This window comes from Apis laboriosa, unplaced genomic scaffold (genome assembly GCF_014066325.1).
Source record: "Apis laboriosa isolate Shangri-la unplaced genomic scaffold, ASM1406632v1 scaffold12_cov154, whole genome shotgun sequence".
Taxonomy (NCBI): Eukaryota; Metazoa; Arthropoda; class Insecta; order Hymenoptera; family Apidae; genus Apis; species Apis laboriosa.
This window is the reverse complement of record NW_025221207.1, coordinates 2,912,981-2,928,504: the sequence shown is the minus strand read 5'-3', so window position 1 is coordinate 2,928,504 and position 15,524 is coordinate 2,912,981. Positions and strand designations below refer to the sequence as shown.

Genomic DNA, 15,524 nt, shown 5'->3' with positions numbered 1-15,524 from the left:
ATCGATGACTAACCTCAATGGTTCCGAGTCCTGTCCATCTCGAGGCTTGCTCTTCGGTTTGTTAGCACGCGGGCAACCTGATAAACTTCTGTGAGACGAGTAATTGCCGGTCACGTGTCCAGAACCGTCGCATCCTGGCGTGGGACACTTGAGCTCTTGAGAATGCGCTTGGATCTGGGAGCGATCGGCTCGCGGACAACCGGACAGGCTGGAAAGGAAACAAACGCCTCTGCTGTTTTAAACACGTTCCAGATATACCATGACGATTTTGCGCTACTTTCGATTCGATAGATAATATTCTTCCACTATTAACGTTTCGATAACGATCAGGATATTCGAGTTGAATGAGTAAGCAGCGCAGGAAATCCCCATGGTCAGGATCACGAACGGACACCTCAGGAACATCCAACGTTGGCTTCAGCAACACATCGCATGCAATTTACGCGACGTTGCCAAGAAGTCTCGGGTACTTACGCCAGATATATTCAGGTTAACATATTTAAATTCGAAAGAAGATCTCGATGAGATAAACATCGATACAGAGATCATTGAATTTTTCGTTTTCATTTTCGTTCAAGGAAGCAAGAAAGGATTCATCAGCTCATCGAGATCGTCTGGCACGATCGGCTGCTTACACATTAAACGATCATTCTTAAAACAGCCTCTATCGCGATTCACTTTTTTTTTTTTTTTGGACGACTTGCCTTGCGTCCAGTTCGAACGAAGACATTTTTAAAGGCTCGTTTCGCACGTTCCCATTTTCTCTCGAAAAGATGATCTTTAAAATGATCGAATTCGATCTTCGAGATCCCGATCAAGCTTCTCCCTCGGGCCAACCGGGGTGTGCGCACAATCGAAACGGGCAATCAACGATGCGTAATTGTATATAATAATAAATATATATATATATGTACGATAGCATGCAAATGGCAACGCCGTGTTCCAGTTGGATCACTCATGAGGTGTCGCTCGCACGATCGATCGCGTTTCAGGTTCAATACAAGGTTGGCCTTACTCTAGGAACACTGAAAGGGAGAGCAGGGAGCACACTCACACCTGACCCCAGTGAAACTCGTCAATTGCCAATTGTATTTTCTTTGCGTTCGTAATTAATACGTGCAATGTATATGTAATCCATTTATTTATTCATGTTTATTACGGTTATTATATGTCGTCTTCTTCTTATCTTTTTTATTATTAATTACGGTTCTGTTCTGACATGGTCATTGGTAACAGTTCGCTACGAAGCTGCCCACTCGAGGCTGGCGAAGAAGCGGTTTATTTAAAAAAAAAAACAAAGGGCGGGTTCGGTGATCGTATTATAAATATACGTAATATATGCGTATGAAAATGAATATATAATTACAATGGAAGCAGCGTATCTTTGTTCGAGCACGAGGCTCTGCTCTTCAACCGCGATAGTCTTAATGATTTTGCCATCCCTTTTCGTAGGGGTCGGGTCGAAACAGGGAGCAAGTAGTACTTCATTCAACATGAAACTCATCTACACACTTTGGTTATAATATATCGTACGATAACGCAACTGCAGGTGGAGAGGGGTTTTTACGTACGTGGTAAAATAGATAATGCACAGAGAGAAAATATTTTAGGGGGCGAAGAAAAAAAAGAAAGAAAGAAAGAAAGAAAGAAAAATAGATCAGATCGTGGAAAATGGATATATAAAATAATAGATAAAATAAAAATGTAAATGTATATCAATGAGGATATTCACACGTATATAATAACAACAATATCGAATAGGAAGTACAAGACCGGTTCAGCCAGGAAATCAGGGGTGAAGGTACGTTCTAAATAAAATGATATAGTGTCACAAAACACTTAAGAAGCCACTACATCACGGACCACCAATATGCATCGATGCAAATAATCCATCCATGTTATTCTCGCATTTTCAATGAGAGATCGCACTGATCGTTTGAAATGTGTTTTCTTATGGAAATGTCAATGTGTGTGTATATGTGTGTATGACTCTACGCACTCTCTGTTCATGGAATCATTGAATTCGTATTTAAACGTATTTAAACAGGGATCGTGCTACTGTCAAGGAATCTTTGGACTTTTATATATATATATATATATATATATATATATATATATATATAAAACAAGGACAATCAAGAAGTAATCGTGTATATATACTAGTTCCAAGATATATGTGTACTCGTGTGTATTTATATGTATGGTGTATCTCCGTATATGATGTTCAGCGTGCGTGCGTGCGTGCTGCATCGCTATATCAATATGTATATATATATATATATATAAATTATACACAATCGTTATTTCCTAATCGAAATGTTAAATGTCAGTGTCAATGTTAATATTGCTGCCTTGCCTTCTGTGGGTAGCGTAGTTTCCCGAGACATGACCCATGCCATCACAGGACGACGTGGGGCACTGTATCAGCTCCTTGCCATCGCGACCACGAGGGGCGGGCCGAGGCGCGAAATTCAACGAGTGCCGCCTCATATTCATACTGCATCGAACAACATCAACACAATAAGACACAAAGCAACGCGATTGCTCGTCTCTCTTATGCCTGCACCTCAACATGTCCCTTCGATCGACAACTCGACAACCACGATCATCGTACGATGGATGGCCGTTTCATTTCAACCCCCTTCGAGCACAACTGGATCTTCCCCCTTTCTCGTATCATCTATGACTCAAACTTTAACTGATTCTAACCGACGTTTTTAATCTCCAAACCTCCTCGCCTCAAACGGCATTACTCCGAACATCCAGGGTACGAGCGTGGCCGAAACGCAATCGTTGCGTCGCGTCGTTACAGAGCGGGATACCCGACCCGAAAACTTTTATTGCGCTCCCCCAACTTTTCCTTCTCGGCGAGGCGAGAGGAAGGGAGGTATACGGGCGTGATAGCGACATATGAGAGAGAGAGGAGAAAAAAAAAATATCCCGGCAAAAGTTCGGCACCGGTCGGTGGAGAAAATAGGAGGAAAGAGGCGCGGGAGGAGCTAGGAGGAGCAGGAGGCGGAAGGAATATACGCGGATCAGAGCCACGAGAGAGCGTGCTTTGCTTCTGCCTTTTTTCTCTCGTCTCCTCGTAGTCTCGTAGATGAACGAACTACCGCCGGGCTATGAGAAGCCTCGAAAACCTCGATGGCCCTTGAGTAGCCGCGATATTGCCGGCCAACCGAGCCGACGGATGCGGACTTGAGTGCAATTCAACGGTACGCCCCTCCACAGGATGCTCTGCCTTCCCTGGAATTTTTCCACCCTCCCCCTTCGTCTAACAGCCAGATTCTCTGTCTTTGTACGGACAATAAGTCGAGTTGTTTTATTCGCTTATTTCTTCGTCTCGTGTTACGAGTGCATCGAATCGTGAACAGGGAATATATGAACGTTGATTTTATGAACGTTTATTTTTTTGGAAAGAGGAATGAGATAATACCGATCCTCAAAGTATATCTTGTAACGAATGTGTATTGAAATACACTTCTTTATTATTATTGGTTTAATAGATTTTTGAACAGAATGACGGAAATTCGATTATTAAAATGAAAAATTTAATACCAAGTTCTTGCTCCTTGCAAACTTAATTATACGGATAGAACTTTAATTCAGATTCGAAAGTTGATTACTAGATTATCGATTTTCACGTGATAAATGATCTTTTTAAACCAAATTAAAAATTTGATTAAGATACCCCTATATAACAATTGCCAATTAATGTTCCATCGAAATTCGATTAAAATTATTACATCCAGTCATTTCAACAATTTAACGATCAATTCTCCAACTCTCCAACGCCAATCAACCAACTGGCACGATATATCAAGAATTGGTGCTTGACACCACCCCTAGCGTCAACATTCTCCAAGAATCTCTGCAACGTTGTCGAACGGACGCGCGGAATTCCGGGGGAGAGGGGAGTAGTTAGGTGGAAGGGGGGAGAGGAGGAGGATGGTAGATTAGAAAAGAGAGGAAACCAGTTTTGCCCGAGGTATCCGAGGTGCATTTCAAGGGTCTAACCTCGATGGGTCTCGCCCCATAATCCAGTGCGGTGGCAACTGATTATACCCCACCTACCCTTCCGACCTTATTCCACCCTTGGCAGCCCACCCCCTCTCCATCACTCCACCCCCTCTCATCCCACCTCCTCTCCTCCTTATGCGCCGAACCGCGCCTCCTCCTCCTCCCCTCCCCCCCTCCGCCGAGCTTTACGTCAATTAGAATAAGGTTGGCACTTTCGGTACGAAGAGTAATTACTTTAATTAACAAAATGGAGGTAGGTAGGTAGGTAGGTAGGTAGGTAGGTAGGTATGCGGGACCTCCGCCTCCCTCCTCGCCGATTTTAACTCCCTTCGCCGCCTTTTCGACCGCGAATAGTGCGCGTACACACAGCTACCAGAGATATTCGCGCGACCCTTTCCGCAAGGCAAGTACCATATCCGCGCATACGCGATTATTAGACGCGGGTGGACGTTTCGTCCGGCTCATTGAACAACCTGGGATAGAATGGAACGTTCGTGAATCGCGTTTCATAGCGTGGAATCGTGATCTTATTCTATTTTGCTTGCTGGAGTGGATCAGGGGTACGCATACGCATGGTGATGGTGTTTCGTTCGCTCTTGATCCGTTTCGATAAATTTGATTATTTAAGAATATAGTCACTCGTAAGAAATATTGATCTTCGTCAAATTTTAATCGAGCTGTTATGATTCGATTGATATTCGGGATACTTTTTTCTTAGAAAAAAAAAAAAAAAAAAAAAAAAAAAAAAAGAAAGAAAGGAGGAAATATCGATTATGATGATTGTTAATTATTTATGTGTACCCCTAGCAAGTTTTACGCGACAAAATAATTTAAAAGAAAAGGAATGTTACGCGTATCAATTTCACGGAAATCATAGAGAAACTTCAATTATTTTTTAATTATCAGAAATAATTTCAGAAGTGAACGATCCCATTCTTTAAACTTCTTTGAAGTATCGAGTTCCTGATGAACCGGAAACGTCACATTATATTTACATTACGACTGCGGAATCATATTGGATAAAAGGAAGATAGATGATCGAATTCCTTACCTATCGTCTTTACCCGTAGGTTTATCGAGAGGTCCGACTGTGTGTTGAGGGGGTGGCATGCTATAGCAGGGTGTCGGCGTATAGCCAGCTGGGATTTGGTAACCGGAAGTCACGGGACCTCCGGGATAAGTTCCACCGCAATTGTAGCCTGCAGTGGGGTAAGGAGTGTACGTGTTCCCAGGATATTCCGGTTGAACGCCTGTCATTCCGTATCCTGGGTGTGGGCTCATTGGTCCGTAACCTGTTCGAGAACGAGAAATATTTACATTTATTGAATTCAAAAGATAAATATCAATTATTGTTAATTGTAAATTTTTTTCCACAGAAATTTTACAAATTCGAAAAAATTATCCCCGCCTAGAGTTGTTTAATAACGAAAGTTTCGAATATTGGAACAGGAAATTGTACTTTAAACGAAGTTGATGTTTAAATTTTTTATTCACACATTTAAATTTTCCATTCCCGCTTTTCGAGTCTCTGCGTGCACTCTGAAACTTTGAAATATTTGATCGAATCCGTGCTATACTTGTCAAACTTTCAGTTCAAATATGTTATATAACGCATGCATACGTATATACATATATATATATATATATATATATATATATATATTAAATCGGTTCGGCGGATATGTAGAACAAAGAAACACGAGTACGATAAAAACTGGAGCACCGGCGAGTGCACACCTATATGCACCGCGTTTCGCGAGCGCGGTGTATGGGGCGTAGTAGTTTCAATTTTATGAAAATCCACCGTAATCTCCTCGCGAGGCAACGAGATGCAATAACGAAGTAAATAAAGAAGCCTCTCTTCCATTCCGCGCGGAACAAAAGTATCACGAGTATCCAGAGATAGAATAATAAAAAAAGAAGAGAGTGGGAGGGGGGAAAGGCAGAGGGGGATGGAACAAGTGAAAAAAAAAAAAAAAAAAAAAAAAAGAAGAACAAGGAGCAATCGAAAGCGGAGGACAAAGGTTTCAGAGGCGCAAAGGTCGAAACCGACGCGTCGCTTGATTAACCGTTGTAAAATCTACGCGTTTATTTACCGGCAAGAATTCATTTCGTCTGCAGTGCAAATAGCCGACGGACGAGGAGCGCCGGTTGTACGGGTGACGTCGACGTCGCTTGAACACGACGACGCCGAAACGAACGAATGAACCCGACATGCCGGCTGTGTGCTCGAGTGTTTCAATTTCAATAACTACTCCCCAGCGTCAGAGTCCGCACAATATTGGCCGCGCCGGACTTTTGCCGGCTACGTGTACGCGAAATATTGATAATTAACAATGGTCGTGTACCGCCACAGGGAGGTGGGTCCGGTGGGAAGGGTGCCCGGTTTGGTGCACATCCACGCTGCGAAAGAGGATGAGAGGGGCCGAGGAAAAGGGGGCGGGGGTGTGTGTGACGGGTGCGAGAGCGGGAGGAACGACGACATGGACGGTGGAGAATAGGCTGCCCTGTAGGTTTGGAATGCCAAGGCACAGAGAGACTGCAGGAAAATGAGAGTCGAGGCCATAGGTGCCTATTATGGCAGTCATGTACTGTTCCGCCGAATTTTTATTCGACGGTTGTAACCGCGTATCGCTCTCTCGTTCCGTACCTCTCCCGTACCGAACCCCGAGGGCGTCCAGCTCTTTGTTCTTTTCCGTATCCCTCCCGCTCGTGGATGTCCTCTTCGTTGCGATCTCCCCCTCGATATCGCCTCGCCCGTTACACGATACAGGGACAAGCTGATTTCGTATATTTCAAGTATACATATCGAAAATTAGAACGTCCGAGGATACGAGTCGTCGTTCGCGCTTGTTTTTGTCTCCGCGTCTCTTGTTACGCGAGTTGATGCGCGATGATCAAATGAACGGATTTTGAGTCTAATTGGATTTTCCCTTCGTTCGGATGAAATTTTTATACACGGTGGGGAATGGAAAAGGAGTTTTCAAGTATCGTTAATTTCTTACGATTATTCGAATTCGTAATGAAAAGTAACAAATAACGAATAATCAATAAAAAAAAAAAAAAGGAAAATATGATCGTCCAACTTTTAAGAATCATCAGTAGAAACTGTCAGAATGATAGATGATAACGATGGAGATTTAGAGCAAAGTAGAATCGAGGGTCGCAAAGTATTTTCTCCGTGATCGATGATGAACTATCTTGCTAAGTTATGATAAACAATGATAGCTCACCAGTGGGATCTCGGTAAGCGTCCATATAGTGGGAACCCCCACTGTCGGGGGTGCTTTCTCGGCTGTATGCCGTGACGTGCACACCGGGTGGCGGGAATCCTGGCACAGGCCTGATTCCAGGCCCCCCGCTGAAATTGACCGGCTCGTTCGCCGTCGAGAAGTCAACGGGCTCGGTTTGCTCCTCGATTGGTCTGGGTGCTGGAAAACCAGGTCCAACTGGAACCGCCACAGCTTCTCCGTGGCCGGTTGGATATTGCGGACTTGGCGCGCCGCTGTAATCAGATGAAGATGATGTACAGTTTAATATTTCCCCCTTTTCGTTTTATCCTCGTTGGGAAATGGAAAAACATTTTGTCGGATTAAAACGTTTCTAATCTTGCCCCCTTTGTTTCCAAATGAAAGATTGCGTTTGATTCGCAGACCTTGATTAAAACGAATATTTTCTGGACACAAATTAAACGATAATTACCTATGAAGCCTGTTGACGCTAAGATCGAGGGTTTGTCCCGGACTGGGCACCTGAGGACTCGCAGTTAAATGCGGACTTGCTGCAGCTTGGGGACTGCCACCGACTGTTTGGCCCCCGCCATATTGAGGACTGAGACTATTGGAACCATATGGTGGCGCCTGTAATGATTATCATCACGTTTCATTGAAAATTCGTTAAACTGTAATTAATAATTTACTTAGTTCTATGAACTGGACAGACCTGTGGGCTCGTCGATGTGACACTGGATGTCGACAAGTCCATCACTGATCCGCCTGGGGAGGTCGGAGGACCACCGGGTTTCTGTATTTGCTGGACTTGCGCTACCGTGACGCATTTCACTGCGATGTAATAAGAACGAGCACCGTTTCAATGAAAATCCTGACCATACCCTTTATTTAAATATCTGCTATAAAACACTAACACTCACCGTCCTCGGTCTTCATCATCCCAGCAGCAGTAGCAGCGGCCATCGCCATCTGATGTTGCTGCGCGGCAGCCGCAGCCTCCTGATGGTACACTCGTTCCTGTTCCTCCGGCGTCATCCCGGTCTGCCCCAAGTAATACATGTTCGTCCTCGAATGTAGCTGCTGCTGTTGTTGTTGCTGCTGCTGCTGCTGTTGCTGTTGCTGCTGCTGCTGCGACTGGATCGGTGCACAATTTTGGGTGTCGTATCTCTCGTAGGCGGACGTGGTGCCAGGATCGTACGGCCGATGATTGGCAGCGTTTGCTACCGCGTTCTCGTAACCTCTCGCGTTCGCGATCTCGTTGGAGTAAGTGACGACAGGGCGTGCGATGTTGCTCGCTCCAGGATGCATATAGGCCCTCGCGTGTTCAGCCGTTCTGTGATGATAAAGTTCCTCGCTGGTGGTGGCCGCAGCAGCAGCCGCGGCCGCTGCGGCCATCATGGCGGACGATTCGTAAGGCGATCTCTGCGACATCTGGTGACCCATCCTCGTATCCTCGACCATCGGTATGGGATAAGCGACCGTGGGCTGCATGGGGAGGACGTGGTGCGTTGGATGTTGGCTGGGATGATGTATCGTCGCGCCGATGGATCCTCTGGACCCCATCGCGTCCATCGAGGACATCGACGAGGAATTCGAGTCCTGATTCATGTACGAGTCGTAGGTTGGTCGTACCGTGGGCGGGGGAGGTGGTGGCGGCGAGTTCACTCGACAGGAGGCTGTGTCTTCCGTTTTTGGTACCAGCAAGTCGGAAGTGTTTTGCCCCCTGGATGGTAGGGTGTTGCAGCAACTGCCGCTAGGTGTCATGTTCTCGGTTTTGGGGACTACTTTGGCCGTACGGGACGAGGGATTCTCTTCTGGAGTTTTCGGTGGTTTCACGTTGATCCCGCTGCCCTTCGTTGTCGAGTAGTAGTCATAGGTCAGACTGCTCAGCACCGGCTTGGTGTCCTGCGCCGTGGACCCGTATTGAGAATAGCTCTTGCTATCCATCGACGGTGGCAACAGGTTCGTACTGATGTATTCGGGTGGAATTCCGGACACTGCCCCGAGAAACCATATTTTTTTATGTACTTTATGATTATAAAGGTTTGAATAAGATGAATAAAGATTAAAAATTACATGGTTCTATAAGTAACAAAGGTAATTGTAATACTTTAGAATATATCACCACATTATTTGAAATGTTAAAAAGTTATAAGAAAATTAGATGAGATATAAGTGGTAAAATAAAAAGAGAAAAGATATCTTTAATATCAATTTCTTCGAAAATAATCTTAAAATTTGTTCCAGCATATCATCTAACATTTCGAGAAAACTATTTCCAAATGTTCAACTACTACAACGAAGAAGCATAGAAGTCTCCCACGCTCACGCGAGAACTATCGAGAAACGTTTCGAGGATTATTTTCGCGACGGCCGAGAAGCTTAAGCCCCCCGATCCGATTTCACGAGATGGCTCGACCCGTGGATTTTCGCGTGGAGCGAATTCCAGGCACGTTTGAGGGTCGCCTTACCTTGAGCCTTGTGTCGTGCCTCGCGTGCGGCCTGCTTATTGGCCGCGGCAATGGGACATCCGGACAGGCTTCTGTGCGTGTTCCGATTCGAGCTGACATGGCCACGGCCGTTGCAACCAGGTGTCGGGCATTTCAAAATAGTCTCATGCATCGCCAGAACTGCAGAGAACCCAGAGACACGTGGCGTGGTTATGGAACTCTTTATATTTCTAATTTTTTTTTATTTTTATTATTTTTTTTCTCTTTCTCTTCTTCTAAAATTTCCATTTTATCTCCTTATTATTATCTCCTTTCTAATTGGACCACCACACGTACGTATACACGCGCACACCGAGATAACGAATCGAGCTGCATATCACAGCTCGGTCCATTCTTATGCGTTGAGTATAATCGTCGGCAACAAATTTCATTTTGACGCGTTTCGATCGCGTTTGATTCCAAATCGATCGATTAATCAAAGCGATATCGAAATATATATATATCGGAATAAATATATCGGAGAGATGTAGTGTAGTATACAGAGAAAAATAGAGGAGAGAACAGAAAGTAAAAGGAAGAGAAACGAAAATCAAAGAGACAGTTGTTGAGGGGGGTACACAACGTAACCGGGGAATAAAATATATATAAATCAAATGTGTAATAGTACAATCAAGTATACCGAGCGGGTAGAGAGAAACTCAAGTAAAGACAAGTAAAGATAATCGAGTGACAAAATTATACAACAACAAATTACGATTTCTTGTGTATCTCGATAGGATTATATTGTTTGTGTTTTGTGTCAGGGATGTATCTCGTGTGGCAAACATCTTGCAACATGATGCAATTAAGAAAATCTAATTTATTAATATCAAACATTTTGTAATAATCTAGTTGTGAAAACAATTATATTCGAGTGTTTAAAAATTCATCTTCTCAGAATATTGCAGGAAAAAAATTTGAAAGACAAAAATTTAAATTCGGATTTTAAGCGAAGTATAATTATAAAAATCATTGGAGATCAATGACTTTTCATCGTGTTTTGCTCTATAGAACAAAGCAGTATCTCTTCTTGTAATATTTCACAGGACAGGTCGATAGACATGGTTTGTCTGGGTGAAGGGAACCGTGTCACAAGAGTGTGTGATCGCCCCTACAATTATACTCAATCGCACAAGATCTTCTGTTCGGATCCGGCGTGCGCGCACACGCATATCCGGCATAGCCGTCGCGCTCCCCGTGTCTCGAGTTCTCCAGATGTTCGTAGGTAGATGTTCGTAGGCCAACAATAACCAATAAATTCAAGTGTGGTGATAATTCTCTACTATAATTATAATACTACAAACATAACGGTTAAATTAAAAACTGAAGTGAAACGCAATAAATAAAGCTCTCTACCCCGCAAAAGAAAAGCGCAAAGAATATAAAAAACAGACAGACACATAGACACACATAGACGGGGCACGGTTGGAAAAAACCGGCCTGTACTCTTTCGTTCGAAGTATATACGAAGTGGAAGTTTAAAGTTTCGTTCTTCTTCTTATTCTATCGATATTCTTTTCTTTTTTTTTTTTCACGTCAATATTTATTAATCGAATCTCGAGAAGATTGCGTTCGAAGTGTCAACATTGTGTCGAGAATTTGTGTAGAAAAAAATTTCTTTTGTTTTCATTCTTCGCGAAAACAGACGTCGAGTCGCGTGAAATCTCGATTCAAACGCGTGATACGATCGCGTATGCGTATTAATGATTGTGTGTGTGCCGATTTAAAAATGAAAAGTGCCACCGTTCGAAAATAAGTGTTCACCCTCGTTCACTCGCCACACCCTCGTCGCGTGAAAAAGGCAGTCTCGCAAAAAGAAGATGCATCTATGTAACTACTGATAAGAAGTAAGAATAATTGCTCCGGCTACTTACTTTCTGGCGTTAATTTATCCTTTCGTGGACAACCGGATAGGCTGAAATCACAGTAGGAAGTTATGAAGCATGGTACGTACATTTTCCACGTGGGAAATATAAAGATTTGAGAGATATAGCTGGGATATAACCGTGGTCTTTCAACATTGAAGCTTACAGTCGTTGCCAAAAGTTTGTCGAGCCAAGTTGTAATTTTATTTCGGCTTAAGTTATGCGTTAATCAAATTCTTCTCCGTTTCTTAAAATTCAAATAACATTGCATTCTGTATACGGGCAAGCCGTATAATTTTCGTAACGCAGGAAACAGTGATATAGAAAGTTTGATATGGATCACTTCATTAAATTGATTTGTAACTATCATTCTTCCATTACATTTTCGTATCTTCTCTTGATCTTATATTAATAACGTACAATGATAATTTGGAAAACTTTGGATAACCGTATTCTTTGGAATTTTGTCAAAGATACAAAATTTTATTCAAATCTTTTTCCGAACGTGAAATTTGTAAAGTTATTCTTCCACTTCTTCTGTGAATTAGTCTTCTGTTACAAAAGTGATTATATCTCCTATTGCATATTCAATCGGATATGTCGAATAGGTTCGCTATTTCGTCCGGTCTTCCTGTCGTGGCGCGTAGGTTTCTAATCGACCAGGGCTAAAGTGCAGAGCACAGGTTAATTACCGATAATTGCTTACCTGCGGTGGTGAGAGTAGAGTCCGGTCACGTGACCCTGCCCCGTGCAGCCTGGGGTCGGGCACTTGTTGCCCTCTGTAACAAATCAAACCACGGTGGATGGTCAGATTTCGTATGATTCATCATCATTACGTGGCAAGTAAATTATTAATATATATATATATATTCGATTATTACAAAGAATTGTTACAAGTATCGTAGCAAAAAAAGTGTTGGAAAAATATTGAAATAAAGATTAGACGAAATAATAAAATCAAAGTATCACACCAGTAATTTTATTCTATCAATTTCTGACTGAGAATTCGTATTCATAATTCTAAATATGTAGCTATAACATAACAAGGAAAATATGTTGGATATAGTAACTTTCAAACTAGAATTAATGATCTGAGCGCGTAAACGAGAAGATGAAGATTAAAATGATTAATCTAGGAAATAGGGGAAATATGATCCTTGAACAGCGATTACGAAATTTCCCTTCGTTCAACAGATTATCCTTATTTATTCGTGAAAATATTTCGAGAATTTCTCTTTCCATTTCCCTTTTTTCTTTTTTCTCAAAATTGCCCCCCTCGCTCCCATCGATACACGAGCAATATTTCCTTTATACATTTATCACCGTGCGTATCACGGCTGCGGATCGTTACACACAGCCAGCCACCAGAATAAGCAAAATATCGATTCATTCCAGTTATCCAGATCTAAAAAACCGGTGTCGATTGTCCCGGCATAATTGGTGATGCGAGCTGTCAACGATAGACGAAGCGGAGCGTCGATTCTCCCGTCCATTTCGAATCGATCGCATTGTGCTCTTTAATTAATATCGATTACACGGCCGCAATTGTAATTGTAATATCGAGCAAACTTTGTCGGTATCGGCTCCATCGTTCCCATCCTCAATTTAATGACCGTTTGATTGCGGATAAATTACGTATCCACATCGCGTTGCCACCAACGTTTGTCCCCAGCACGATCGAAGCTCGTGACAGCTCGTGAGATCCCGAAGCCGGTAAAAGCCGGGTAAAGTATTGTTGCGGCACGTTTTTGTAACGCGTGGACACGCGTTCGACTCAACGTTCGGACGTTCACTTTCGCTTCGGCAATCGAACGTACCTCGAGAATCAATATTTTAACCGGGAAACACCGGTGTGTTGACAGGGCGCAGTCTTTTTGCAGAGGGGAAAATGAAACGGTCTCCCTTGACACCCGGGTTTCCAGATAATTCTTATTGTCCGGATGGATGTGAATGCGTTTTATTCCCTGTCCGCTCACAATGTGAGTGTTTCGTTTCAATTTCGTTATCTTACGTTAGAATTTTCTAATAAACTAAACTGTATTCGTGATAATGTCCCTAAAAATACACATTTATCGTTATTAAATTAAATATTTTAAATTCCAATTACTATTCTATATATATATAAATCGCAATGAATATAGAAATTATCTGATGAAGCAATTTTTCTACGATTTTAGAATTATTTACAAGTTACGAGCCTATTTTAAAACATGGGATTGGTTAAATGGTGGAATTCTTCTAGTAAATCTATCGAGAAGGGAACGAAATGGTGGATAGTAAGAAACTTGACAGCCGATTCTTTCGTAATGTTGTACGATCGTATTCAATGAAAATTAACCATGGAATAGATGACAACTGCTATGTCGGACATCGCGGTGTACTTTCACAACCGGCACACACTATGGAGAATGCGTTTTACTTACAGTTTGCCAATATTCATATATACATTATATTCTTTACTCGGAGCATTGAACTTAGAGGCGGTAAATAAACCGACCATTTATTGCTCGATCGTGTTTTAAACTTCTGCGATGCCTTCTAAATTTAGAAACGTAGATCTTTTTCAACGTATACGAATAATATACCAGAAATAATAGCAATACTGGAATATAGTTAAATAAATGAAAATTATTCTTGAAAAAAGTTAATATAACCGTTGCGTCTGCTCGAAGCATTAGGCAATAGTTTTCAATATTCTCTGATAATTAATAACGGAAAGATGACACTTTAAAATTTCAACGGGAAAGTTTAAATGAAAATGGATAGATAGACCAACTGTGATACCTTGGATCTTGTTCCGCAAGCTACGCATTTGCGAATAACCACCGGGATTTCTCTGTCCCGCATCTAAGCCTTGGGGATTAACACAGCATATACCTAAACTTGTCCACGAAAACAGGCGGGCTAACGTTATCGTTGTTCATCGCAGAATGGAAGCGTCAATCTTCCACGTAACTACTTTGCACGGCAACTCTATTACACCATACACGAAATATCACATGGTTAGAAGAAGATATCGTTTAAGAAGAAAATAATTCTAAAAAAAAAAAAAGAAAAAGAAAAAAATTATCTACGTGCTTCGAATGAATTAACCCATAATTATCTCAAACGATCCAAAAGATAATCAAATATGACGTAACATTTAAAACGTAACATTAAATTTATGATATAGCCATACTTCGGATATTTTATTTAAAGGATACACTCGAGCTTACAATCAATACACTGCAATACAATCTTAACCCTTTTGCAAAATTAATTTATCATCAAACAACCCATTATTGTCCGGCAATCATCGATAGAACTTGAATGTTAAGAAACTTTCAGAAATTTCTTCTTCTTCTTTTTTTTTTTTTTTTTTCCCTCCCTTCCATTCCTCCCTTCTCGCTATTCTTGCACCCTGTCACGAAATTGCATCGGGGGCATGCTCAAGCAACCTGTACCATCTGTCGTGTACTGGCTGCAACTTAATGGCTGGTATGGTGCACGTCACGTATAATCGTGTTCGTGTTCTCAGGGTGACCTCGCGTGACCAGACAATTACAGGTTTCCAGTACGCTGTATGCGGCCCAGAAGTACCAATCGTTTAGGATGAGACCGTCTATTCTCAGGCCCTTCCATCGCGAATGTTGATTTTAACAACATTCTCCGAATAATTTTTTTTTCTTTTTTTTTTTTTTTTTTTTTTTTTTTACGACGTTCTAAGATGAGATTAGCTCACGCTTCGGTTACAGTTGATTAGCACCACCAGTATATAAAACTGTAATTTTATAATAATCAGATACGAAGATACGCGTAATTTTCTTTCTGACCGTTGGTTTTCCTTCTAGTTAATACTCGTTTCACGATCTTTTTGATTTTGCTGAGAGTTTACTGATTGCAATTTTGCGATGTATAAACCGGAGAGAGATTGTGTCTCT

General features: G+C 42.0%; 1 protein-coding gene across 1 annotated transcript in view; it reads right to left on the bottom strand.

Annotated features, from left to right (window-relative positions):
* Positions 1-15,524, bottom strand: part of LOC122720398 — a 282,956-nt gene that overhangs the window by 5,355 nt on the left and 262,077 nt on the right. The window contains exons 6-15 of the mRNA XM_043947100.1: positions 12,311-12,383; positions 11,614-11,654; positions 9,722-9,880; positions 8,171-9,247; positions 7,963-8,081; positions 7,723-7,880; positions 7,254-7,525; positions 5,072-5,312; positions 2,357-2,497; positions 14-208 (exon numbers count right to left, since the gene is read on the bottom strand). Of these exons, the coding sequence (XP_043803035.1) occupies positions 14-208; positions 2,357-2,497; positions 5,072-5,312; positions 7,254-7,525; positions 7,723-7,880; positions 7,963-8,081; positions 8,171-9,247; positions 9,722-9,880; positions 11,614-11,654; positions 12,311-12,383 (2,476 nt within the window). The remainder of the gene's footprint in view (positions 1-13; positions 209-2,356; positions 2,498-5,071; positions 5,313-7,253; positions 7,526-7,722; positions 7,881-7,962; positions 8,082-8,170; positions 9,248-9,721; positions 9,881-11,613; positions 11,655-12,310; positions 12,384-15,524) is intronic.